The sequence below is a fragment of the Channa argus genome, chromosome 4 (assembly GCF_033026475.1).
Source record: "Channa argus isolate prfri chromosome 4, Channa argus male v1.0, whole genome shotgun sequence".
NCBI classification, from domain to species: domain Eukaryota; kingdom Metazoa; phylum Chordata; class Actinopteri; order Anabantiformes; family Channidae; genus Channa; species Channa argus.
Window position 1 is genome coordinate 23,244,312 of NC_090200.1, and position 24,640 is coordinate 23,268,951.

The window sequence follows — 24,640 nt, forward strand, 5'->3', positions numbered from 1 at the left end:
CCACCTTCACACACACATGCATATTTCCAGTTTACGTGTCTTAGCAGGGAACAAAATCTTCATCTGGAGAAATTAGTTCTGTTATTTTTCCTTTACCTTGTTTTTAAAGAAAATGCAGGGCAGTATCAGGGATTTATATTCTACTTTACATTCTCTCTATTCCACATCTGTTATTCCTTTACACCAAACATTTCACATTTTGCCACTTCAAGTTAATGAAAGATAAGAGCATTATGAAGACGACGATATTAGAATACTCAAACTTGAATCTCTTCTCAATTACCAAACCACGCGGTATAGGGATTTTCCCTTTTATTTCTGCAGTTTGCTGTTTTACACAAAACATTTCAGAAAAAAAAAAAAAAAAACTCAAGGATTTGAGCTTATGGAGCACATATTAACATAGCTGGATGCAAAAACTTGCATCCAACTTATTTTGAAAGAGCAAAAATTGGCTTATACAAATCAAATGTTAATCACTTTATTACCATTTTTACCATTTCAAAATAAGGGAATGTAAACTTCTGCTTTTGCATAATGAGAAAAAACAAAAGAGACTGCAGAACAGAGGACACCAACTGTAAACCAATAACATAGCCATACTCTTGAACTAAAATTCTGTATGTGTGTGTAGTGTGTTCTTGCTTCATAAATGAAAAATATTTGAGATCTGTAGGGTAGTGGGAAGAATTTTGTGATAAAATGTCATAGCTGAACAGACACCAAAGAGGGCATGGTGAAGGAACTGAGAAAAACATGATTACCTTCAAACAGGCATCAACAGAAAGTATAGAACAAAGGACCAGCCTTGTGTTTCTACCCGTTCATTAAAGCTCTTCTACTGTACCTTTCTTCTCATGGTAGTAATTCGATTTTTTATGAAGTATTTAACTGCTTTCCAGTCTCGGTTTCCCAGAGCTTGAGGTTCTGCAGCAATGCAACGTTCACAGTCCACCTTACCTGGAACTTGTTTCATCACTATACATTTTCGTAAATGCTTTTCTACTGCAGCACATTCCTCTGGTGTCCAGCTTCTTTTCACTGCAGTTTGATTACCTAAATGTGCATAAGAAGATCATATTATATTTTAGATTTAAAAACTTCAAATCTTAACCTGAAAGGAAACACAACTAGATTAATCACATATTCACTGCAGTACTGAATTGGTTCAAAGGCCATAAAGGACTCCTCCACAGTCATTCAGTTTTGGGAAAGACTATGTTAAACCCAAACTGCTGTATACTTACAGACCTCCAAATGGGGACATTATACCCCCTACACACAGAAACCATGTATGATGTGTATCATCTTCCTCTCCATCCCCCATCTCGCACATATCCATTCTTCACTCCACGAGTAAACTGATTGTGCACCCTTCAAAGCCTTCCATAGTTAATGCAATTGTTACCTAGAGATTTAAAGTTCATATACTTCACTTAATGCCCAACTCCACATTGGTTATAAACAAGACCAAAATATACTACGTCACTGAAGTGGGTGATGCCCACGGATGCCCTTCAATGACCTGCATTTTTTGAGCAGTGCACTTTAAACGTTTTGTGATGGTGATGTCCTAGTCTAGTAATATCTGCTTGTGTACTAACTGGAAGTGCTGGTAAGAAACTTGGAAATCGAAAGGGCCTGCTGGTCCAAGAAGGAACCACTATTCTAAGCTGACCTCTCCTTTTAGCCAACTTCCTCTGGTTTTGGCCACTTGATGAGGAGGTACATTCTTGTAGGGATGTCACACTGACCTCATTCTCTGAAACCAGTGCCATACTGGTATCTGTGTACAGAAAATAAAGAGTTAGATATGCAAGATTAATAGATCAATCAATAGATTTACATTGCTCAAAAGAATAGCTAGTATAAATTAATATAATTTAATATGGCAAGTGTGTCTCTTAATGATGAGCTAACTCCATGATGGTACCTTCTTGATGGGATGCCACACTGTCCACATGTTTGGTCCCCTGTTCTTCTGGAATACCGTAATCTGGGTACAGTAAAAAAAAAATTACTACAAGTACTTAAGACAGTTATTTAGAACTAACATATGAAGTAGCTATTAGTAAAGCTGACTGGAGCTATCATGCATAACTGATCATATGGGATTGACAATTTCTATTTCTCCATTTTGCCATGGTTTTGTGTGCTGTGCTAAATCAAATTTACATGTTAGCAACCTACAAGGGTTAAAAAGTCTGGTTCTGCATGAAGGGGTGAGATTTGCACATGCCCAGACCACTCCTATATTGTATAAGTTTGAAAGATAATGTGAAATTACTCATTGTTCCTCTTTAATTTTGGTGCAGTTGTTTGCTAATTGGGGTGGGAGAATAATTTTGTGGTCAAATCCTTCAAGCAGCAGGTCCACAGCTTAAACACCAAAATATTGAGCACACAAACAGTACTACATACCAACTAACCGCTCACTCTTCATTTGATAAAAGCTAAACAAATGTGATTTAATGTAATCTATATATAACAAAACTATGACGACAGTTACAGCATAACAAATATATAAGCACTGCTGCTGAGATTAACATAGAAATTACTTTATTTTGTTAATTACTAATGATACTATAAGTTTATATTTTTTAGCTTAATTTTCTCAACAGGTTGGATTTCCATATCCCACACCTAGAGAAGCTCAGTTGGACTACACAGAAAATGCAACTTGATATATGGGCAAAAATAAATAATTAAAACAGGCTTGGATCCACACTACTTTATAGTTGTAAGTTGTAAGAATTCTTTTGAACTTTGGAATATGTGTGAAAAGCTTTTTGACTTCACTAGAACTGCACCCCTACAGGGAGTTTACAGCTTTTTTCTATTGAGTGGAAAACAGCGGTGCCTTAATATTAATTCCCACTGACAGTTTCCCATGATTAAAAACTTGATAAGGACACCCCAAACAAAAGAATTCTCATATGTACTATTTTACATTATAGAAAATAGATGCTGGCTTTAAAAAAATAGCAAAATTATTCCTAAATGTGGTCAATAGCTACAGAAACCTGCCAGCATTTAATCGTCCAAACAAAATCCACATGCACTAGTCAAAAGTATTCATATCCATTGAGAAATCATTCATTCCAACCACTTAAGATAAAACAACATACATACCTTCTATGTCCTCTTGTGAACACTCCTCCATGTCAACAGTTTCTAAAATGTTAATTGATAAAATGAATTGGAAAGCTGAAAACTGATGTGATCAAGAGTGTAATAAAGTACTGCATAAATTGCTGACTGTAGATAAAGTTAATCTACAAAACTCGCCCTTTTCATAAGTCAATTAGTTAAAGTGAAACATTTAAAAGTAGGATTAGACAGAAATTGTCCTTTTTAAATGTTTCTTTTTTTTACATTGACATATAATAAGTCTTAATACCATTCACATCAAGGTGAATTTCATCCAGACTCTTCCCTTTGTACTCTCCTAGCCGTCCCTGTTCCATTGCCAGGAGAACTTTACTTATTTTTGCTAGCTGTAGGGTGCCCTCTGGAAGACGGTAGTGCTTTCTGTGTACTTCAATGTTATGCCCAAGAAAATCTGCCAACTGGTCAAGTTCTGTAGTCTTGAGATTGAGAACGGTGGATAGGGTAGCAATGTGTTTCCTGAGTTTTGTTGAGGTTAGTGCTTTGGGAGTTTTTATGTCATCACATTCATTCACAAATTGTCTAATGCAGTCTGAACCCCTGAGGTAATGGACAGATTGTGGTAATGCAAACAAGTATCCATTTTCATTAAACACTCCACATTCTTCTCGCTTTTCAGTCAGAGTATCAAGTGATTCTCTCATGTCTGGAGTGAGGAGAACAGGAACTTTCCTTCCTCTCTTTCCTACTATGGTTATCCGAATAAAATGTTTGCAAAGCTTCTGCTCGAGTGCTGTAAGGGCCAAGTTAACATCTTCATGTGTTTCTGATGTGTCTCTTGATAAGTACACTGACAAAGGCATTCTGGATACCTCTCCTGCTCTCCGGCGGTTAAAGAGAATAACTTGTGCCAGTGTCACTCTAGCAAGGTCTTTCCAGTTTGAGGGTGAAGGCTCTTCTTTCAGGGCATTCAATTGTTTCCGCTGTTTTCCAGACAAGTAGCAATGAAGATTCTGGACATCCTGTGTGAATGGTAGAAGTTGAGGAGAATTCCACTTGGTCTGGTCAAGCTGGGTTAGTGCTTGGCTTGCAATGTCAAATTTCCAACTCTCTTGGTATAGCTGTGCAAAATCCTCAGCATCCTTGACAGTTTGTTTATCTTTGTTCTTTAATCCTTCAGACTTGAGAAACATGGCCAAAGAATGCAAGCTGTGTCCCACTTTGCGAGCAAGAGATGGACGTTGATATCTGCCAGTTTCATCACTAAATCCAGCCAGGCATCTTGCAGCAGTGACAACATGATTGTACTTTTCAGGTTTTATGAGATCTTTGATAGTCTTCACAAGTGCAATCTTTTTTGCTTCCAATAGCAGTCTACCAAGCTCTCTCAGCTTTTGTCGAATGTACTGATGTTGGCTGATTACCTTCTCATTCTTCATAAACAGCCTGTAACCATACTGTAGAATGCAGTTGTCTTCTTTAACTGCTACTGCAATCTTGTCTTGATTCATATCACTTAAGAACTTCCAGTATGCTTCACTTAATCCAGGTGGAACAGGTTCAGCAAAAGCACACAATGCCTGGACTCTTGTTTTTCCTGGTTTAGATGGCTTCCCCTGAGGCTTGAACCTGCAGACCTTGAAATGTCGCCACATCACTGTTTTTGTGAACAATCCATAGCAGTACACACAATGTGTATATTCCTGTCCTTCTTTTCTTTTCTTTGGTTGTTTCCATGGGATGAGTTTGCCTTTGTGGCTCTCCAAAACTTCAGTGTTGTGCTCAAAGTTCCCCTTATTTCGGATATAATCTAATTGCAGTCGCCTTTCTTTTGAGTTCTTTGGCAAACTAAAAGCTTTGGCAACATCAATCATATTTTTGTGTTTACGCATCAAATGTCTTGACATTTTCTGAACTACTTGTCCACAGTACAAGCACTGATGTTTTTTATTATATCTCCTTGACCCATCCTCCTTTTTCAAAACTGGATTAACAAAAACAGATGGCTCTTCAAGGAGTGCAGTTTCATCCTCATTTGCATCAGCTGTGCCTTCAGGAAATCTTTGTGTGGAATCACAACTTGCAACAACTATGTTTCTGCTCTGACTAGACTCAGACTGGGTCTGACTAGAAGACTTGCTTCTTCTCTGACTAGTAGATCCAATGTTGTTCTCTCTCTTTTTTTCAAGGGATAATTCCAAGCTACCATCACTGTCTGTGCTTTCTTCCCTGGGATTTGGAATATACTCCTCTTCGCTTTCTCCACTTGCTTCATCTGATTGTATAAGACTATCTTCAATCTTTTAAAGAAAAAAAAAAATGTTGTTAATATCTTTCCCTACAAATTATTGTGTTAGTGTGACAACTTGGCTACACTTTTGTCAACTGCCTGTTAGAATAGTATACTCTCTATAGGGGCATTAAGTGAAATTACTTTCATTCAAAGTAAATTCACAAATTTGAGATATGTTAAACTATTGGGACAAAAAAAATTGCAAACTATTTGAATCTACAGCATAAAACTGCGCAGGCGTAGTTTAAAAAATGACTTCTCCGGTAAAAGTGCAAGTGTTTAAATTATGCAAACATATTCACAAAGGCACAATATTATAATTCTGAGTTTGAATTGCACTGCCCACTAACTAATAGCATTAAAGGGTAAGATAAAAAATAAAATAGACTTACAGGATGGCAACACCTTCTTCTTGGCCTTTGGAAAGCCTTTTTAGATTGTGATGATGAAGGACACTCTGTGCTGTCATCACTTGAATCATAGAGTGCATCAGAAAAATGTGGTATTCTATTCATCTGCAAAAACAGTTATGTTAAATAAAAATCATTACAGGGGAAATGCTTGGAAATTGCCTTATCCACTTAGTTGGTATTAACAGAACTGACACGATATTTTGTCAGAGACATACCAGAATGCTTTTTGTTCTTCTAAGCTTAGGAACAGCATTATCCTCATTATCAGTTTCATCCACTACAGTCTCACTCTTTGAATCTTGGAGAAAATCAGAATGATCTGGTACACTATCCTGCAAAATGGGTGTAATGTTAAGGTATGGCAATCAATTTTTGTTAATGTTTTATAAAAATCAATCACAGGACAAGGATTTTAACACTTGATGCTACACACATGCTATACACTTGACACTATGAACATTTTACTGGAATTTAAGACATACCAGAATGTTTTCTGTAATTTTGTTAATTTGGATGACTGTATGAGAGCCATCGTTTATATAGCCTTCGTCTGTATCATCAGTTTCAGAATAGTCCACTAGGGAAAAACTATTAACAGTGAAAACCTAAATGTAATAAAACAAATAATTAGAAAGGAAAAAAATATTTTAAAAAAGTAGAATAGACAAAAAACAATCATCTAAATTAGCATGTTAGTTATATTTAGGACAGGCATCAACAAGTCTCGCAAAACAACATAGAGGCTGACATGAATTACATTAAAAATATAATTTTAAAAATGCATCAAATAAATACGTGTTGCATTATATATACTTTAATTTTGATACAAACTGCTATTGAGCCAATTGAATAAAATTACAAAGAGTTGGAATTCATCTCTTCATAAGAGAATTACACAAAGTACAGGTCAACAAAAGTGATTTGTAACTAATGGCTAGTGTGACTAGTGACTCCACCTGGATTAAGTGAACTTGAGGATCCTGGGAGGGGAAGACTAGAAACTCATGCATATGACCAAATGCATCTCTCAGATTAACAGGGTGCATAAGAACTAGAAAAAAATTGTATTTACTCTTTTACCTCAACCACATGCACTCATGTTACCCAAACAGTAATCCTGACTCAAAAGCTGTTTTGGAAGAGCAGTGAACAAGTCCCTATCTTCATATGAGAATTACACAAAGTACAGGTGAACAAAGAAGGTATGTGACTAGTGTGTGCATTACTTTATTACCTGTGTGCTGGGATCATTTTTGTTTGAATCCTCACACGTAGGATGATCTATAGGGGATGTATCAGTCTCAACTGCCAAAGTAGGAGTCTGCTTGTTTTCCACCTGGTATTCAGACCGAAATCAAAAGCACATCAAGAACTGCCAGACATTGGTTATTTACAGATTCACAAGTTGTCTAAGATAGCTCAGCTGTCAGCTATTTCTAAAATAGCACTTAGCATAAAGAAATAACCACATGCTATGGCCTTTCTGCATGACTGACAACAGCATAGAAGTGGATGCAATGGATAACATTCAAAATACCTTCTGAAAACATGAAGCCCCTAAAGAGGTGTAGCATTATGACTATAATAACTTGAGGTTTGACCCTGGCAGGTATTAAGGCAATGATGTAAAATAACTATAAGTTAGATCCATACGGGAGGACCCCATAAGGGGAGAAACTATTAAATTCTGAGTGTGTGAGATTAACTGACTACTTGAGGGCCCCATAAGTGGAAGACTAGAAACACAAGCGAATGAGCACATGAGTCACTTAGGTTAACTGGATGCAGGAGGGCCCCATGAGAGAAAGACTAGGAAGATTTGTCAGGTTTACTCTTTTCCATCAAAAAGTTGTTTTGGAAGAGCAGTGAACAAGTCCCTATCTTCATATGAGAATTACACAAAGTACAGGTGAACAAAGAAAGTATGTGACTAGTGTGTGCATTACTTTATTACCTGTGTTCTGGGATCATCTTTGTTTGTATCCTCACTCGTAGGATGATCTATAGGGGATGTATCAGTCTCAACTGCCAAAGTAGGAGTCTGCTTGTTTTCCACCTGGTATTCAGACCAAAATCAAAAGCACATCAAGAACTGCCAGACATTGGTTATTTACAGATTCACAAGTTGTCTAAGATTGTTTAGCTGTCAGCTATTTCTAAAACAGCATTTAGCATAAAGAAATAACCACATGCTATGGCCTTTCTGCATGACTGACAACAGCATAGAAGTGGATGCAATGGATAACATTCAAAATACCTTCTGAAAACATGAAGCCCCTAAAGAGGTGTAGCATTATGACTATAATAACTTGAGGTTTGACCTTGGCAGGTATTAAGGCAATGATGTAAAATAACTATAAGTTAGATCCATACGGGAGGACCCCATAAGGGGAGAAACTATTAAATTCTGAGTGTGTGAGATTCACAGATTACTTGAGGGCCCCATAAGTGGAAGACTAGAAACACAAGCGAATGAGCATATGAGTCACTTAGGTTAACTGGATGCAGGAGGGCCCCATGAGGGAAAGACTAGGAAGATTTGTCAGGTTTACTCTTATCCATCAAAAAGCTTTTTTGGAAGAGCAGTGAACAAGTCCCTATCTTCATATGAGAATTACACAAAGTACAGGTGAACAAAGAAAGTATGTGACTAAGTGTGTGCATTGCTTTATTACCTGTGTGCTGGGATCATCTTTGTTTGAATCCTCACACGTAGGATGATCTATAGGGGATATATCGGTCTCAACTGCCAAAGTAGGAGTCTGCTTGTTTTCCACCTGGTATTCAGACCAAAATCAAAAGCACATCAAGAACTGCCAGACATTGGTTATTTACAGATTCACAAGTTGTCTAAGATTGTTTAGCTGTCAGCTATTTCTAAAACAGCATTTAGCATAAAGAAATAACCACATGCTATGGCCTTTCTGCATGACTGACAACAGCATAGAAGTGGATGCAATGGATAACATTCAAAATACCTTCTGAAAACATGAAGCCCCTAAAGAGGTGTAGCATTATGACTATAATAACTTGAGGTTTGACCTTGGCAGGTATTAAGGCAATGATGTAAAATAACTATAAGTTAGATCCATACGGGAGGACCCCATAAGGGGAGAAACTATTAAATTCTGAGTGTGTGAGATTCACAGATTACTTGAGGGCCCCATAAGTGGAAGACTAGAAACACAAGCGAATGAGCATATGAGTCACTTAGGTTAACTGGATGCAGGAGGGCCCCATGAGGGAAAGACTAGGAAGATTTGTCAGGTTTACATCAAGAACTGCCAGACATTGGTTATTTACAGATTCACAAGTTGTCTAAGATAGCTCAGATGTCAGCTATTTCTAAAATAGCATTTAGCATAAAGAAATAACCACATGCTATGGCCTTTCTGCATGACTGACAACAGCATAGAAGTGGATGCAATGGATAACATTCAAAATACCTTCTGAAAACATGAAGCCCCTAAAGAGTTGTAGCATTATAACTATAATAACTTGAGGTTTGACCTTGGCAGGTATTAAGGCAATGATGTAAAATAACTATAAGTTAGATCCATACGGGAGGACCCCATAAGGGGAGAAACTTTAAAATTCTGAGTGTGTAAGATTAACAGATTACTTGAGGGCCCCATAAGTGGAAGACTAGAAACACAAGCGAATGAGCATATGAGTCACTTAGGTTAACTGGATGCAGGAGGGCCCCATGAGGGAAAGACTAGGAAGATTTGTCAGGTTTACATCAAGAACTGCCAGACATTGGTTATTTACAGATTCACAAGTTGTCTAAGATAGCTCAGATGTCAGCTATTTCTAAAATAGCATTTAGCATAAAGAAATAACCACATGCTATGGCCTTTCTGCATGACTGACAACAGCATAGAAGTGGATGCAATGGATAACATTCAAAATACCTTCTGAAAACATGAAGCCCCTAAAGAGTTGTAGCATTATAACTATAATAACTTGAGGTTTGACCTTGGCAGGTATTAAGGCAATGATGTAAAATAACTATAAGTTAGATCCATACGGGAGGACCCCATAAGGGGAGAAACTTTAAAATTCTGAGTGTGTAAGATTAACTGACTACTTGAGGGCCCCATAAGTGGAAGACTAGAAACACAAGCGAATGAGCATATGAGTCACTTAGGTTAACTGGATGCAGGAGGGCCCCATGAGGGAAAGACTAGGAAGATTTGTCAGGTTTACTCTTATCCATCAAAAAGCTTTTTTGGAAGAGCAGTGAACAAGTCCCTATCTTCATATGAGAATTACACAAAGTACAGGTGAACAAAGAAAGTATGTGACTAAGTGTGTGCATTGCTTTATTACCTGTGTGCTGGGATCATCTTTGTTTGAATCCTCACACGTAGGATGATCTATAGGGGATGTATCGGTCTCAACTGCCAAAGTAGGAGTCTGCTTGTTTTCCACCTGGTATTCAGACCAAAATCAAAAGCACATCAAGAACTGCCAGACATTGGTTATTTACAGATTCACAAGTTGTCTAAGATTGTTTAGCTGTCAGCTATTTCTAAAACAGCATTTAGCATAAAGAAATAACCACATGCTATGGCCTTTCTGCATGACTGACAACAGCATAGAAGTGGATGCAATGGATAACATTCAAAATACCTTCTGAAAACATGAAGCCCCTAAAGAGGTGTAGCATTATGACTATAATAACTTGAGGTTTGACCTTGGCAGGTATTAAGGCAATGATGTAAAATAACTATAAGTTAGATCCATACGGGAGGACCCCATAAGGGGAGAAACTATTAAATTCTGAGTGTGTGAGATTCACAGATTACTTGAGGGCCCCATAAGTGGAAGACTAGAAACACAAGCGAATGAGCATATGAGTCACTTAGGTTAACTGGATGCAGGAGGGCCCCATGAGGGAAAGACTAGGAAGATTTGTCAGGTTTACATCAAGAACTGCCAGACATTGGTTATTTACAGATTCACAAGTTGTCTAAGATAGCTCAGATGTCAGCTATTTCTAAAATAGCATTTAGCATAAAGAAATAACCACATGCTATGGCCTTTCTGCATGACTGACAACAGCATAGAAGTGGATGCAATGGATAACATTCAAAATACCTTCTGAAAACATGAAGCCCCTAAAGAGTTGTAGCATTATAACTATAATAACTTGAGGTTTGACCTTGGCAGGTATTAAGGCAATGATGTAAAATAACTATAAGTTAGATCCATACGGGAGGACCCCATAAGGGGAGAAACTTTAAAATTCTGAGTGTGTAAGATTAACTGACTACTTGAGGGCCCCATAAGTGGAAGACTAGAAACACAAGCGAATGAGCATATGAGTCACTTAGGTTAACTGGATGCAGGAGGGCCCCATGAGGGAAAGACTAGGAAGATTTGTCAGGTTTACTCTTATCCATCAAAAAGCTTTTTTGGAAGAGCAGTGAACAAGTCCCTATCTTCATATGAGAATTACACAAAGTACAGGTGAACAAAGAAAGTATGTGACTAAGTGTGTGCATTGCTTTATTACCTGTGTGCTGGGATCATCTTTGTTTGAATCCTCACACGTAGGATGATCTATAGGGGATATATCGGTCTCAACTGCCAAAGTAGGAGTCTGCTTGTTTTCCACCTGGTATTCAGACCAAAATCAAAAGCACATCAAGAACTGCCAGACATTGGTTATTTACAGATTCACAAGTTGTCTAAGATTGTTTAGCTGTCAGCTATTTCTAAAACAGCATTTAGCATAAAGAAATAACTACATGCTATGGCCTTTCTGCATGACTGACAACAGCATAGAAGTGGATGCAATGGATAACATTCAAAATACCTTCCGAAAACATGAAGCCCCTAAAGAGGTGTAGCATTATGACTATAATAACTTGAGGTTTGACCTTGGCAGGTATTAAGGCAATGATGTAAAATAACTATAAGTTAGATCCATACGGGAGGACCCCATAAGGGGAGAAACTATTAAATTCTGAGTGTGTGAGATTCACAGATTACTTGAGGGCCCCATAAGTGGAAGACTAGAAACACAAGCGAATGAGCATATGAGTCACTTAGGTTAACTGGATGCAGGAGGGCCCCATGAGGGAAAGACTAGGAAGATTTGTCAGGTTTACATCAAGAACTGCCAGACATTGGTTATTTACAGATTCACAAGTTGTCTAAGATAGCTCAGATGTCAGCTATTTCTAAAATAGCATTTAGCATAAAGAAATAACCACATGCTATGGCCTTTCTGCATGACTGACAACAGCATAGAAGTGGATGCAATGGATAACATTCAAAATACCTTCTGAAAACATGAAGCCCCTAAAGAGTTGTAGCATTATGACTATAATAACTTGAGGTTTGACCTTGGCAGGTATTAAGGCAATGATGTAAAATAACTATAAGTTAGATCCATACGGGAGGACCCCATAAGGGGAGAAACTTTAAAATTCTGAGTGTGTAAGATTAACTGACTACTTGAGGGCCCCATAAGTGGAAGACTAGAAACACAAGCGAATGAGCATATGAGTCACTTAGGTTAACTGGATGCAGGAGGGCCCCATGAGGGAAAGACTAGGAAGATTTTGTCTATGATAGCTCAGCTGTCAGGTATTTTTTGCATCATTGTATTACTACTTTACCTTTGAACTGGCATCATCTGTTTTTGAATCTTTATGGGAAGGATGGTGTATAGGGGAAGTCCCAATTACCACAGCAGGGGCCTTCTTGTTTTTCACCTAGAAATCAGATGAAAAATAATAACTTTTAGGGATATCACTTAATCTTAAAAGAACATGGATACACACATAAATTTACAAAACAATGGAAAAATATAAAAGTTGTTACATTAGTCAGTACAACTTCACACGCAAGTTAGTATGCCCTATTTAACCAACTCACCTTTTTACGCCATGGCCATTTTGAATCACCATAGTTGTAATCAATTTCCTCTCCTATCTCTATTTTCCTAACTGCAAAGAGGCACAAATGTGGCTTGCCATCTACTATGATTTTTTTCATGATGCAGTTTGGAGATTTGCCATTGTCATTTACTAATCTTCCAAGAGAGCCATCTTCCTTGGATGCATCAATACTAAAAGGTATAAAAGGTAAAACATTCAAATGTTAGTTATTTTACAAAAATCAGGCTTCACAGTGTAAACATATTTAAGAACCATAAATAATGTGTGATAACAGAAACTTCTAGACTGGCTCAGTCTAGTTTAAAATATCAATACTTAGAAGTGATAGCTTGAATAAGATTTCTCCTTCTTTTTGTAATTCATCAACTATTCGAAACTTTCAGCTCTTAAAGACTTTCTACATTTCTTCAAAAGATGTTTTGTTATAATCTTACCACCAGTGATGATTTTGCCACTCAAATTCAAACAGAAATGTACTCTCTATCTCTGTGTAGTGTCTTGACTGGCATTCTTCCACTGATATAAGTTGACCCCTGTACTCCAAGACAAAAGCACCTGGGTCGACGGGCTGGCTAGCGAACACTCCTCTTCCTATAAGGTTATTTTAGATATACATTTGATTAACAGAAACAATGAGCTGTCTTAACCTTTAACATACAGCATGACCCACCTCTTGTCACTTAAATGTGGTGCAACAATAACAAGAAAGAGTATAGCCTACTTCCTTTACAACCAACAGCTAGACCTATTGAGTATCAGCACAATGGCTTCTCTGGAAATGCCAATATATATCTGTTTCTAATATGTAGCATAAATATTTGCTTTAATATATGTATGAAATTAATAGTAATAGTAAAAGACCTGCTATCCCTGAGGGAGGACATGAAGTTAGTTGGTGTGAGTGAAGAGGATGCAGAGGATAGAGTTAGATGGAGGCACATGATTCGCTGTGGCAACCCCTGAAAGGGAGCAGCCGAAAGGAAAAGAAGTAAAAGACCTGCTATCCCTTACCTTTGTTAGTGTCAATATATCTTTCTATAAACCCAGGCTTGTCCCTTGAAGATTGAATGTAAGACTTTGCATCCTCAGCAGGCTGTAGTCTTGAGTTCCGTTTACTCATTATGGCTCTGTGAAACAGTTTTTAAGTCATAACACAGGTTATCTTATTAACTAATCACCTGAGTATTTTAATATTTCATGGTATATGGTCTATGTAGATTGCTCAACAGAAACCCAGGAATATTCAAAATAGCAGACCATAAATATAAAACACGAGGTATATTCAAACAAACAATAGTCAAACAAATTACTCCCTCTCCTTCTTTGCTAACCTGTCCTTTCCTAACCATATTCCTTGAGATAGGAAAAAACTACTGTGATGCTTAGAGAAGAGAACCCAACAATCCAATGTTCCAAAGATGATCTACAAAAGGTTTATTCAGGACACCTAGCGAAACATATTACTTCATTAAAGCAGGGATTTCAGCATTTAACATAAAACTATTTTCATAAATGAAATACAGCAAAAAAATTGGATTTAATGTAAATTAAGTAAAGGTTATGTTCCAGCGTTAATTTTACTGTTATCATTACAGGATCATCTTTATATATGGAGGACTTTAGTGCTTTCTACAAGATATTATGAAAATCCTGGAGCTTAATGGTAGGAGGATTCATCTCCAAGAAGAGAGAACTGTATGCATTTATACACATAAATCATTATTAAAATGTATTGATTAGGCCATTTATAACTTATTTCTGACATGGAGACAGTATAAACAAACAGAATCTAATATTTATTATTTACCTACCCTTTGCACAAGTGACATGCCAGATTCACACATTATATAAATGGCATTCTAAATATTACATAACATCCATCTTTATCAAAGCTGTCATATTTATTTTCTAATAGGTAAAATTTAATTTGTTGACCAAGGTAAAAATATATTTTTTTGTCATGAGTTTTCTTTTTTACACAGCAGGCTAAACTTATGAGGTTATTTGTGGATAATGAATAAAAAGAAGTGAAAAAAGTCAGCTAAAAACCATCACCTTCCCCTCTACTTCTCAATGATCCCCTTGAGCAAGGCCAAAATCTGAATCCTACTAATTTTTACACATTACCATAATAAATATTAGGCACTTGTACTTCAAAAAGGGGAAAATTTGCTCCCACCCCCATTTGCAGTACAGTTCCCACCCCTTAAAGTCCAAGTGAATATTGTCCTGAAGAAACACCGAACAATTTTATCAGTGTTATCATTTACTTAGCTAATGCTAGCGCTAATGCTAGCGCTAATGCTAGCGCTAATGCTAACGCTAGCATCTTGCATGAGATGGCACTTTACAAACGAGTTAAAAACGCTCATTACCAGCTCTTTGTTAGCATTGATAGTATTTGAGGTATAAGTTGACTTACATTTCTTTATTGTCTTGTATTACTGCCGTAGTGATTTTGTCCTGTTTAGTCCACAAGAAGCATGCGGTCTTCACCGAGCTGCAGTCATGGTGCATTCAAAGCCCGCAACAGTGTGGGTCTTTTCAGCATGTATTTCTTTTCAATGTATTTCTAACTAAACCTGATCCTTTAACAAAAAAGCCTCTTCCCATGATTTGAAGCAAATTGATTGATTCTTTTATTTCCTTATGGATCAATATTTGTCATACATGTAATTTTATGTATTTTGAAAGTTTAAAAGTAAGATTTTAGTGACATGTAGATGTACAACATGTGTGACGTACGTGCCTTAAAGGCAACTAATCTCATCTAGCTACGATCCAAATGAATATCTTATCTTATAAAATCAATTGTATTTTAACCTTCAGAGAAAATGTGCTAGATACGTATCTATAACATTACAGCAGTAGCTACCGAGCTATAGATCACTTTACAAGCTGTAAGCTATAACATAGCTAACATTAGAAGGTAGTATGGTGTTGCTAACATTACCAGCCAACATGCTGTAGCTAACTTTAGCAACTATAAATTTATATTACAACTTCACTTTGTACCCTGCTTGCAACTCTGCAGAGGATAAAAAAGTTAAAAACTGTAAAAAAAAAATCAGAAAAGAAACCTACCTGCTCCCTTCATGAAGTTTTCATACTGGTAAATGGCACAATATTCTGTGGTTTGAGGAAATGGGCGTGTATCCCAAATTGGTGACGGTGACGGTGAAGTAGCCAATCAAATGTCTTCTTATCATCAGGGCTGTACTCTGATTGGTTGAAATGTTACACACTTCCGAAAGTGTGTATCTTTTGCAATACCAAGCCCCTAGCACTAGTTGGCAGTACTGAGGATAAATTTTACACACACTTCACACACACTTTTCCAAAATTTCTGACCTTGTGGGCCAAATGAAAAAAAAGCAAGAGCAACATTAGGGGAGGCTCCTGAGCTGCTTTTTGAATGAAATCTTTGTGGGGCCCAGCATTTTGGGCCCCACAAAGGCTTTGGGCCCCACGCTGTTGGTGGGCTCCTTGCCACTGGGCCTCACCAAGTAAGAATTGCAAGTGCACACACACACACACACACACACACACACACACACACACACACACACACACACACACACACACACACACACACACACACACACACACACACACACACACACAATGCCTCTGGTCTTGTGCTCATGGCACAGACACATTCACAGATACAGGCCATGTGAAAGACAGCACCAATAGGGATGAAAATACGTGCTTCCACGTGCAGCCAAATCTATTTTGTACAAACACATTCATTCATAATCCGAGAGGACACAATATGTCAGCAATTGATTGCAACTGACTCAAACACAAGCATGGAAACACAACACAAGAGACCTACACATACACACACCCTGTGAAGCTATGTCAGTAGCTTTCGTCTCCCTCAGCAGATGATCTGAGCTTAGCCAACTGCATCCGGTGAATGCATGCCACCACTGCTGAGGGATGTGTGTGTGAGTGTACAGGGTAGAGGAAGGGCAGAATGAGAGAGAGGGAGGTAGGGTAAGGATGCAAATAGGAGAAGCAAGAAAAGAAAAAATATCTAAGACAAAAGAGAGTAAATAGAGAAACCAGCTGAAATTGAGTTAGGTGAGGAAATAAGACTGAGAAAGATGCACAATGAGAAGTGAGACGAGAAAAAGAGGGAAAAAAACTGCAGGCCGTCGCCATTATCCTACCAATACCATTCTCCGCCTTCTATAGTTTCATTTTTCTCTCCATGTTCTCTGGGATATCTTCTGGCCCCACTCCCCTTCTTTTTATTTTAGATTCTCTGTATTTCTGTCTGACATGCTTCTTTGTTTACCTTTATATGCACTATTTGAGGACAAAGAACAAATAACCTAGAAGCAGTGAATAATATACAGTAATTCATCCAATACATAGCACATATGTTAGAACTGCCATATTGAAACGTATTTTAGTAAGAAATAGATTTGATTTCAAGACACGTACAGCACTGTGACGGCTGTTGGTCAGCTGCATTCACTCTTTCTGTGGGTTCCTTTTGGGGTTGCCACAGCGCATCATCCGTTTCCATCTTACATTTAGTTTTTGGTTTAGGTGTCAAATTTATATATTTAAAAAAAATTATTAACACTTTTCATGTAGATGGACAACTTTTTTTAACAGATGAATTCATATTTATATCTTACCAAAGCTTTCTAGCTTACTGTACAAATAATAGTGGTTTGGTGATATGGAAAAAAAAATTGGAACATAAAAGGGAAAATCTGAATTATTCAATAAAAATATATCAGGATTGTAAATAACTTATTTTAATTAGAAATTAAACTGCTATTGGCGGCACAGTTATAGAGTGGACCGTGCTGCTGCCTTACAGCTAGGAGGTCCCTGGTTCAAATCTACCGGCCAGCTTTGGCCTTTCTGTGGAAGTTTGCCTTCTACTTACTTAGTACTTCAGTTTTCTTCCACAGTATAATGATATGCATTTCAGGTTAATTGATGACGATAAATTGCCCAAAGGTGTGAATGTGAGCGTGAAGAGTAGCTGTGTTTTTCTTTCTTTGTTGGTCCTGAGATAGACTAGTGACCTGTCTAGAGTGTACCCCACCTGTCTTCCCAATGACAGCTAGGAAGGCTCCAACCCCCCATTACCCTTAATAGGATAAGCAGCTAAGATTAATGATGGATGGATGAGATGAACTGCCATTTTTTTTTCTTTTTTGATTCTCTGACCATGGAGTAAAATTTGAAACGAATGTTGTTAAATGTCTTGTTTTATCCAATCCAAAATCCACAAACACCAAGGTAAATACAAATAGGGAAAGTATCAAATAGAACTTTAAAATTTACTGTTTTTTGAACGCTGTATTTTAATTTATATTTTTATCACAATCAATTACAGATCATGCATGTGTTCATGTATTTTGATGTTCATCCCTTTGACTAAAATGGACAAATGACCTTGTAATGTTAATTAATTGTGTACTATGATTCATGATGTACTGCCATCTGCATATACAGCAATAAAATATAAAATAAAATATTCTAGGGACATAAAATCATCAAATTACATTGTCTAATTATCTCAAAATAAAATTATACACAATGTGTCTCATCGCTTTTCACAAAGAAAGGAATGAGAAGGGAATTTGGGTCTGACATTTCTCCCTCCTTGCTAAAACAGAAAACCTACCATACTTATTTAATACAATGCTTTTGCGAGAAATGGCAACACACTGAGTTTTACAATCATGCAATACTGTGCCTGGAGGTGCCGAATGTTTCGTGACTTGAAGTAATACTGGTTTGTTTTATGGCCCATTCTCCAAAATCGGACAACAGAATCTGTCCTGGAGCATTTAGGAAATATAAGGATGTCACTTTGGTCTGGTTACCTTCTGACTAGTGTTTACCATGATGGTACATGAACAGGACTTGAACAATAACTGCAAGACTGATCCCTACACAGTGTAATAACTCTTAGAAGGCATAGAGTGCATGGAGTGTATGTTTAGTCAACTGTAACACAGAATGTTTATTTAAGATAAACATTACAATGTACATCTACAATTCTGTGTTGTGTTGCTGTCTTGTAATATCTAAGTCCAAACTTTTGCTATATTATCACCATCTTCCTTGAGTCTAGTGGTCCAAATGAGGCCTAAGTTTTGTCTGTAACTGTACAGATATATATATATAACACTCAACACGTAACCGCACATTTCTACTCAAATGAAACTACTGTGTAATGCACCGTCTTTATAACCCAATAAGAAAAAAACAACAAGAATAGACTGGTAGAATGTGTGTATGTGTGGTCTCATGTTGCCAGAGGATAAGTGCTCTTCCAATCAGGCAATCAGTCAGCCTAACCCCCAGCATTCGTTTGATGTAGATCAAAAACGACAAGCAAATTCACAGTAAAAGAATCAAAAGTGAAGACTGATAAACAAAGACAAAGAGAACTAAGTATATACACACACACAACAGAAAAACTAAAATGCAATACATGGTGTTAAACTACACCACAATCACATTTATGGCAGAACAGAAAACAGAAATAATGGGGAGATGAATAAACAGACATATGCAGATGGAGGATTGTATAAGAGAGAAAGAGGGATGGGGATTGAGAATAAGATTAAGCTCAGGGAAACCCAGCAACTTCTCTGAATCATTACAGAGGAGGATGAAATAAGCAAATGAAGAAAGGAGAAAGCAAGGAGGAATCAGCAGTAGATGGAGGGGTAAGGTAAAAATGGGATACACATCTGTGCTAACTACGAAATGCAACTAATGCTAATGGAGTGAAGGGTTTACTATAAAATGATACTGTATGAATCATACAGTACGTTATTTCAGCAAGTAAAGAAAGCAAAACATATTTACTAGTAAATATGCTTTATTTTAAATTAATCCTTATATATCAAACAAGGTAAGAAAAAGCAGATACTCAATAAAAGTGTTTTTTTATATATGTTTGCAGCAACTTAGATAGTTGTTTGACTTTGACACCCTTATCTTTTACAGCTCGAATGGCCTTTCCCTCAGTGTCCACAAAAACAAAACCTGTTGGCCAGGCTGCATGCGTTTGTCTCTTTTTATTAGTAAAATTTCCCAAGGTAAACCAAAAGACTTTGTTAATGCTGTATGTGTACTTTATCCCAAAAAACACATTTTAATTTTCTGTTGTTATCCATCAACCCTATTTATAAAGAATTAAGGGGCCAAACAACCTCTACTATTCTGTATGACCTCAATAATAATCACATAGTAGAATTATCACCTTTCTGACAGTTTCAACTTAAAACTGTAAGTAGAATTCATGGAAGAGATACTCTATTTGACGGCATTAGATTGTACAGGTGTATCTAACTAAGTGGTCAGTGAGTGTATGTTCAGGCCAGAATGGTTTCTGGAGAACAAACTATCACTATCATTTGATACCAGAAAAAAATAGAAAATGCACTGTTACATTAGTTAATTAGTTATTCTTTCTCTGGTGAAACTAAACTAATAAGTTTATTAAGACTGCAATGCCAGCAGCTACCTGGCCTCATGACCTGTTAGAATGCCTTGTGAGTGCAAAAGTATTTATACCCCTTGAAATCTTCCATATTTTGTCACACATTGCAACCACAAACGTAAATGCATTTTATTTAGATTTTATGTGATAGACTAACACTAAGTGGCACATAATTGTGAAGTGGAAGGAAAATGATAAATGGTTTTCATTTTTTTTTTTTTTTTTACACATTAGTATCTGAAAAGTGTGGTGTGCATTTGTAATCTGCCCTCCTGAGTCAGTATGTACTTTGTGGAACCACCTTTTGCTGCAATTACAGCTGCAAGTCTTTCAGTGTATGTCTCCACCATCTTTGCCCATTCTTCTTTGAGAAATAACTCATGCTCAGTCAGATTGGATGGAGAGCTTCCTATCTGTGAACAAGCTGTGAAAAGCAATTTTCAAGTCTTTTCAAGGATTTAGGTCTGGACTTCGACTGGGCCATTCTAACAGATGAATATGCTTTGATCTAAAACCATTCCATTGTAGCTCTGGCTATATGGTTAGGGTCATTGTCCAGCTGGAAGGTGAACCTCCGCCCCAGTCTCAAGTCTTTTGCAGACGCTTCCCTGTCCCTGCTGAAGAAAAGCATCCCTACAACATGTAGTTGCCAACACCAGGTTTTATGATGGGAATGGTGTATTCAGGGTGATGTCTAGTGTTAGGTTCCTACCACACATAGCATTTTGCATTTAGGCCAAAATGTTTAATTTTAGTCTTATCTGACCAGAGCACTTCCTTTCACTGGTTTGCTGTATCCCTCACATGGCTTGTCACAAACTGCAAAACACCTTATTTGGCTTTCTTTCTACAATTGCTTACTTCTTGCCACTCTTCCATAAAAGCCAGATTTGTGGAGTGCGCTACCATGGGCTGCTTCTCTGATTAATGCAGAACAGATGTATTTATACTGAGATTAAATTACACACAGGTGGATTAATTTACTAATTACGTGACTTCTGAAGGCAATTGGATCCACTGGATTTGAATACAAATGCACACCACACTTTTCAGATATTTTTAAAAAATTCTGAAAACCACTTATCATTTTCCTTTCAATTTACAATTATGTAATACTTTGTGCTGGTCATGACCTAAAATCCCCAAAAAATACATTTACGTTTGTTCTTGTAACGTGACAAAATGTGGAAAAGTTCAGGGGGTATGATTACTTTTGCGAGGCACTGTATGTCCGTCATACCTGTATGTCTGTGTCTTTGACCGGCTCCAGGGGCTCAAAAGTGGTAGCAGCACTTAAGGTTTCCAGTCTCTGGGAAATGTGAAAGATGTCTAAACCTCTGGAACCAAGTAGGATTGACCTGAGAGTGAGAAAGAGAGGTGGTGTAAACAAATTAGTGTGAATGAAAGACTAAAACTATCTAAGCGCACCTTGGTAGTTGTGCTTGACATCCACTAGAGGGCACCAGAGGCTTTGCTAGTATTGCGGTATTTATTATTGGTTAAAAGTCACATCAGGTCAGCTTCACATACGTGGCACAGGACTTTATGAGAGTTCTTTTTAATATTTGTAGTTTAAATATGCTTTAAAACATATCTTCATGAGGATAGGTGTTGTAAGGCTTCTGCAAACTATAATCAAAGAGGGTGCAGACACAACCGTTTTACAACACCCTGAGCATTCTAACCAATCAAGAAGAGAAGATCAAACAACATGTGGAAGTTCACATATGTATATTAATTATATTCGGTAGTGGAATAGGCTTTAAGCTAACGTTAGCTGACATGCTGCCTCAGAGACTAGACAGAACACAAAGTGAATGTACAGTTAGGTGCAAAAGTTTGCAACCCCTTAATTTTGAAATTTCAAAAGGAGTAAAACTTAATATTTTAATCAACAAAACATTTATTCCATATTCAGCTATTACATATTTAATGCACATTCAGCTAATACAAATTACATCACAATGTTTGCATCCCCATTGATAAATGAATTATAAATTATGTTATCCTTAATCTGAATCTAAATATTATAGAGTTACCACAACAACATGGCCTTAATAAATCTCATTACTGGAAATATTTGTAATTTTGTCAAACACTGAAGGAAACTTTAAGGTCTCGTGCTGGTGCATATTTTGGTTTCTAAAGTGACTATCTAGGAAGAAGTTTTTTTAGAACAATGTATAAGCTTTAGGAGCATATTGCAGAAACATATTGGAATAGACATTTTTAACTGTGCTGCATTACTATGTGCTAACAGCACGTATTTCTTACGCTTTTACGTCAGCAGCATCTTGGGAAGTGCGGGTCAGGGTACGTGATCGAAGCCTCTCCCCAGCCTGCTGGATCTCTTGAAGGTTCCTCTCAACATGCGGCAGCTCTGACACTGCTTCTGTCTCTGCAGCCAGCTGCTCTGCCTGCTGCAGCAGCTCCCCAAAGCCCTCTGCATCCATACTGCTATACAGAAGGAAGTGCTTGATAAATACAACGCGGTAAAACTGGAGAGCAAATGGACATTTTTGTCTTATTTGTGCTCTGTGCTGCAGCACATCTGATCTGATAAGACAATGATTATAAGATGAAAATAACCTAAAACTTCAAAAGAAGATAGAAGCAAAGGTGGCTGAAGTAAAAGCCTGGGAAAGCATGACCTGTAATATATCAAGTGACTATTAAGGTCGTTGACTTTGCAGCTAAAATTGTAGATGGTTACTTAATTTACAGATAACTGTATTTTATTCCATCTCTGTGTACATAATTCATTTTTTGTGTCACACCTTTGCATTTTAACATAAGATTATGTGTATGCAGCTGACACAAAGACAAATTCCTAGTACTGTTAAGTGTTCTTAACTAGCAATAAACAGTTTTCTGATTCTGATAATTTCCGGTTACATTTTTTTTTTAATCACAATATACATACAAGAGTTACAATTCCAAACTAGTTCATATGATATGGACATAAGCTGAAAATCTTTATCTTTAAGCTTTATTTCAAATCTTAAACGCCGGAGTCCCGAGAGCACCCTTACACGATTGTAGCAAAAACCTTTCTGACATATCACATCTACAGCCAGTCTGACACCTACAGCCCGCGCATGTCAGATTGGCCTAGCTAGGGCTAACACAACGCTAATACTTTGGCTGGCTACGTTACTTAAGAAACTTGAGACAACATCCCGACAAATTCTGAATTATATAGTCGGTTGTTGAAAATGACCTATAATGTAACAAAGAGACAACAGTGACGACTAACCTATGTGACGTTCAGCATATTATCCTTTATACCCCTCCGATTTTAGCTAGCTTAATTAAATTTGAATGACGCTCCACAGTTAGCTAGCATGCAACATGCTAACTCGCATGTTCACAGTTAAATCAACATAAGCTGTTAAAACTAGACTTCCTATTGTTGGAAAAGGACAAACTTCATACCTGTTGTATAAGACGGATATGCGTAAGATCCCGACTGTACTCCACGAGTGAATATTGTAAGAATTATTATGTGTAATTCAGTTTTGTTCAGCAACACAACATGTAAGAAAATATATTATTTGCCCCGGCAATAGTGAAGTCGATGCTGATTGGATGACACCTATTCCGTACCGGATGTCATGCTTGCTCGCGTGTTATCAGGATGTGAAAAAACCCGCTGCTCTGCCAGCTGGAATGGAGGACTTCGACGAATAGTCCAAACCTCCATTTTTCCATACATTCATTACTTCTCAAGTATCTAAAGTCTCTAAATTGTTTACCTTTCAAGTGTTCAGGACCAGTATGTAAAGAAATACTGTATGACCAGAGTGTTAGTTAGTAAATGAGTAAACAGACTTAATTTCTTTTGAACAGTGCTTGCAAACAGATATGTTAAAAGATTAAAGTTTTTCTTTCCCTCTCTTTTTTGCTTTCTTCTTTAATTTACAGTAACCATTTAAAAGGGGTGTCACAACAAGTAAGTTACTGCAGATACTCTACAAACATAATCATCATAATCATCATAATTTTAAATCCATGTATTTAAATCAAACGTTTTTGACTTCCAGTCTTTGAGCAGAAGTAAAAGTTCTCTGGATCAGGCTGGAGGTGGTTGCACTGATGTTTTTCTGAAATGCTTGCTGTTTCCCCATGTGGTTGATGGATGCCTGCTTCTTGTTTCAAGTCTATTGCTTTGTTAGAACACTTCTAGTCACGTGGAGAACAAACCCCTGAGGTGAAAAGCTATTTTATTATAATTATAATAAAAATAATTATATAATTATCTCTTTTATACAACACATCAAAGGTGTACTGTAGGATATGTATGACTGCATCCAAAAAAAACCTGAGATTTTATGTTTTTGTCATTTATCAGACGCTTTTATCCAAAGCGACTTACAAGGCATAAAAAAACTCTAAGTCGGGGAGAAAACATCAAAGCAAA

At 37.2% G+C, this 24,640-nt stretch overlaps 3 protein-coding genes across 6 annotated transcripts in view; all 3 read right to left on the minus strand.

Moving 5' to 3' along the window:
• The window catches only part of nup93 (nucleoporin 93), a 44,502-nt gene extending 20,687 nt beyond the window's left edge, over positions 1–23,815 (minus strand). The window contains exons 1-3 of one of the 2 annotated variants that reach the window (XM_067501870.1): positions 23,656–23,815; positions 22,495–22,677; positions 21,461–21,578 (exon numbers count right to left, since the gene is read on the minus strand). In XM_067501870.1, coding sequence (XP_067357971.1) covers positions 21,461–21,578; positions 22,495–22,673 — 297 coding nt within the window. In that variant the 5' untranslated portion in view covers positions 22,674–22,677; positions 23,656–23,815. The remainder of the gene's footprint in view (positions 1–21,460; positions 21,579–22,494; positions 22,678–23,655) is intronic. The other variant, XM_067501871.1, reaches the window with a different exon arrangement.
• On the minus strand, positions 887–8,638 carry LOC137125119 (uncharacterized). Its single transcript, XM_067500105.1, has 12 exons — positions 8,632–8,638; positions 8,490–8,536; positions 7,769–7,870; positions 7,049–7,150; positions 6,297–6,419; positions 6,030–6,146; positions 5,794–5,916; positions 3,401–5,408; positions 3,133–3,174; positions 1,934–1,996; positions 1,755–1,786; positions 887–1,056 (listed from the first exon to the last, which is right to left on the minus strand). The coding sequence occupies exons 1-12, from the start codon at positions 8,636–8,638 to the stop codon at positions 1,039–1,041; spliced, it is 2,784 nt and encodes a 927-aa protein (XP_067356206.1). The 3' UTR covers positions 887–1,038.
• LOC137125805 (N-lysine methyltransferase KMT5A-A-like) lies at positions 9,466–16,293 on the minus strand. Of its 3 annotated transcripts, none has more exons than XM_067501875.1 (6): positions 15,813–16,293; positions 13,740–13,855; positions 13,163–13,319; positions 12,706–12,898; positions 12,447–12,542; positions 9,466–11,437 (listed from the first exon to the last, which is right to left on the minus strand). In XM_067501875.1, the coding sequence occupies exons 2-6, from the start codon at positions 13,846–13,848 to the stop codon at positions 11,264–11,266; spliced, it is 729 nt and encodes a 242-aa protein (XP_067357976.1). In that variant the 5' UTR covers positions 13,849–13,855; positions 15,813–16,293; the 3' UTR covers positions 9,466–11,263. The 3 variants fall into 3 exon arrangements, 2 of the variants coding, with proteins under 2 accessions (XP_067357976.1, XP_067357974.1); XM_067501873.1 differs by having other exon boundaries at positions 15,151–16,293; XR_010914211.1 differs by lacking the exon at positions 13,163–13,319 and having other exon boundaries at positions 13,740–16,293.
• Positions 23,816–24,640: the final 825 nt, after the last annotated feature.

Coding starts and splice junctions, on each gene's coding strand:
- LOC137125119 (XM_067500105.1), bottom strand. Junction 5,917..6,029: donor GAAGAACAAAAAGCATTCTG/GTATGTCTCTGA, acceptor CTGTTTTTGCAG/ATGAATAGAATACCACATTT. Junction 1,997..3,132: donor TTCACAAGAGGACATAGAAG/GTATGTATGTTG, acceptor TACTGTACCCAG/ATTACGGTATTCCAGAAGAA.
- LOC137125805 (XM_067501873.1), bottom strand. CDS start 15,245: ATGCACCATGACTGCAGCTCGGTGAAGACCGCATGCTTCTTGTGGACT. Junction 13,856..15,150: donor ATACAAGACAATAAAGAAAT/GTAAGTCAACTT, acceptor ACTGTTTCACAG/AGCCATAATGAGTAAACGGA. Junction 13,320..13,739: donor ATATATTGACACTAACAAAG/GTAAGGGATAGC, acceptor ATAACCTTATAG/GAAGAGGAGTGTTCGCTAGC.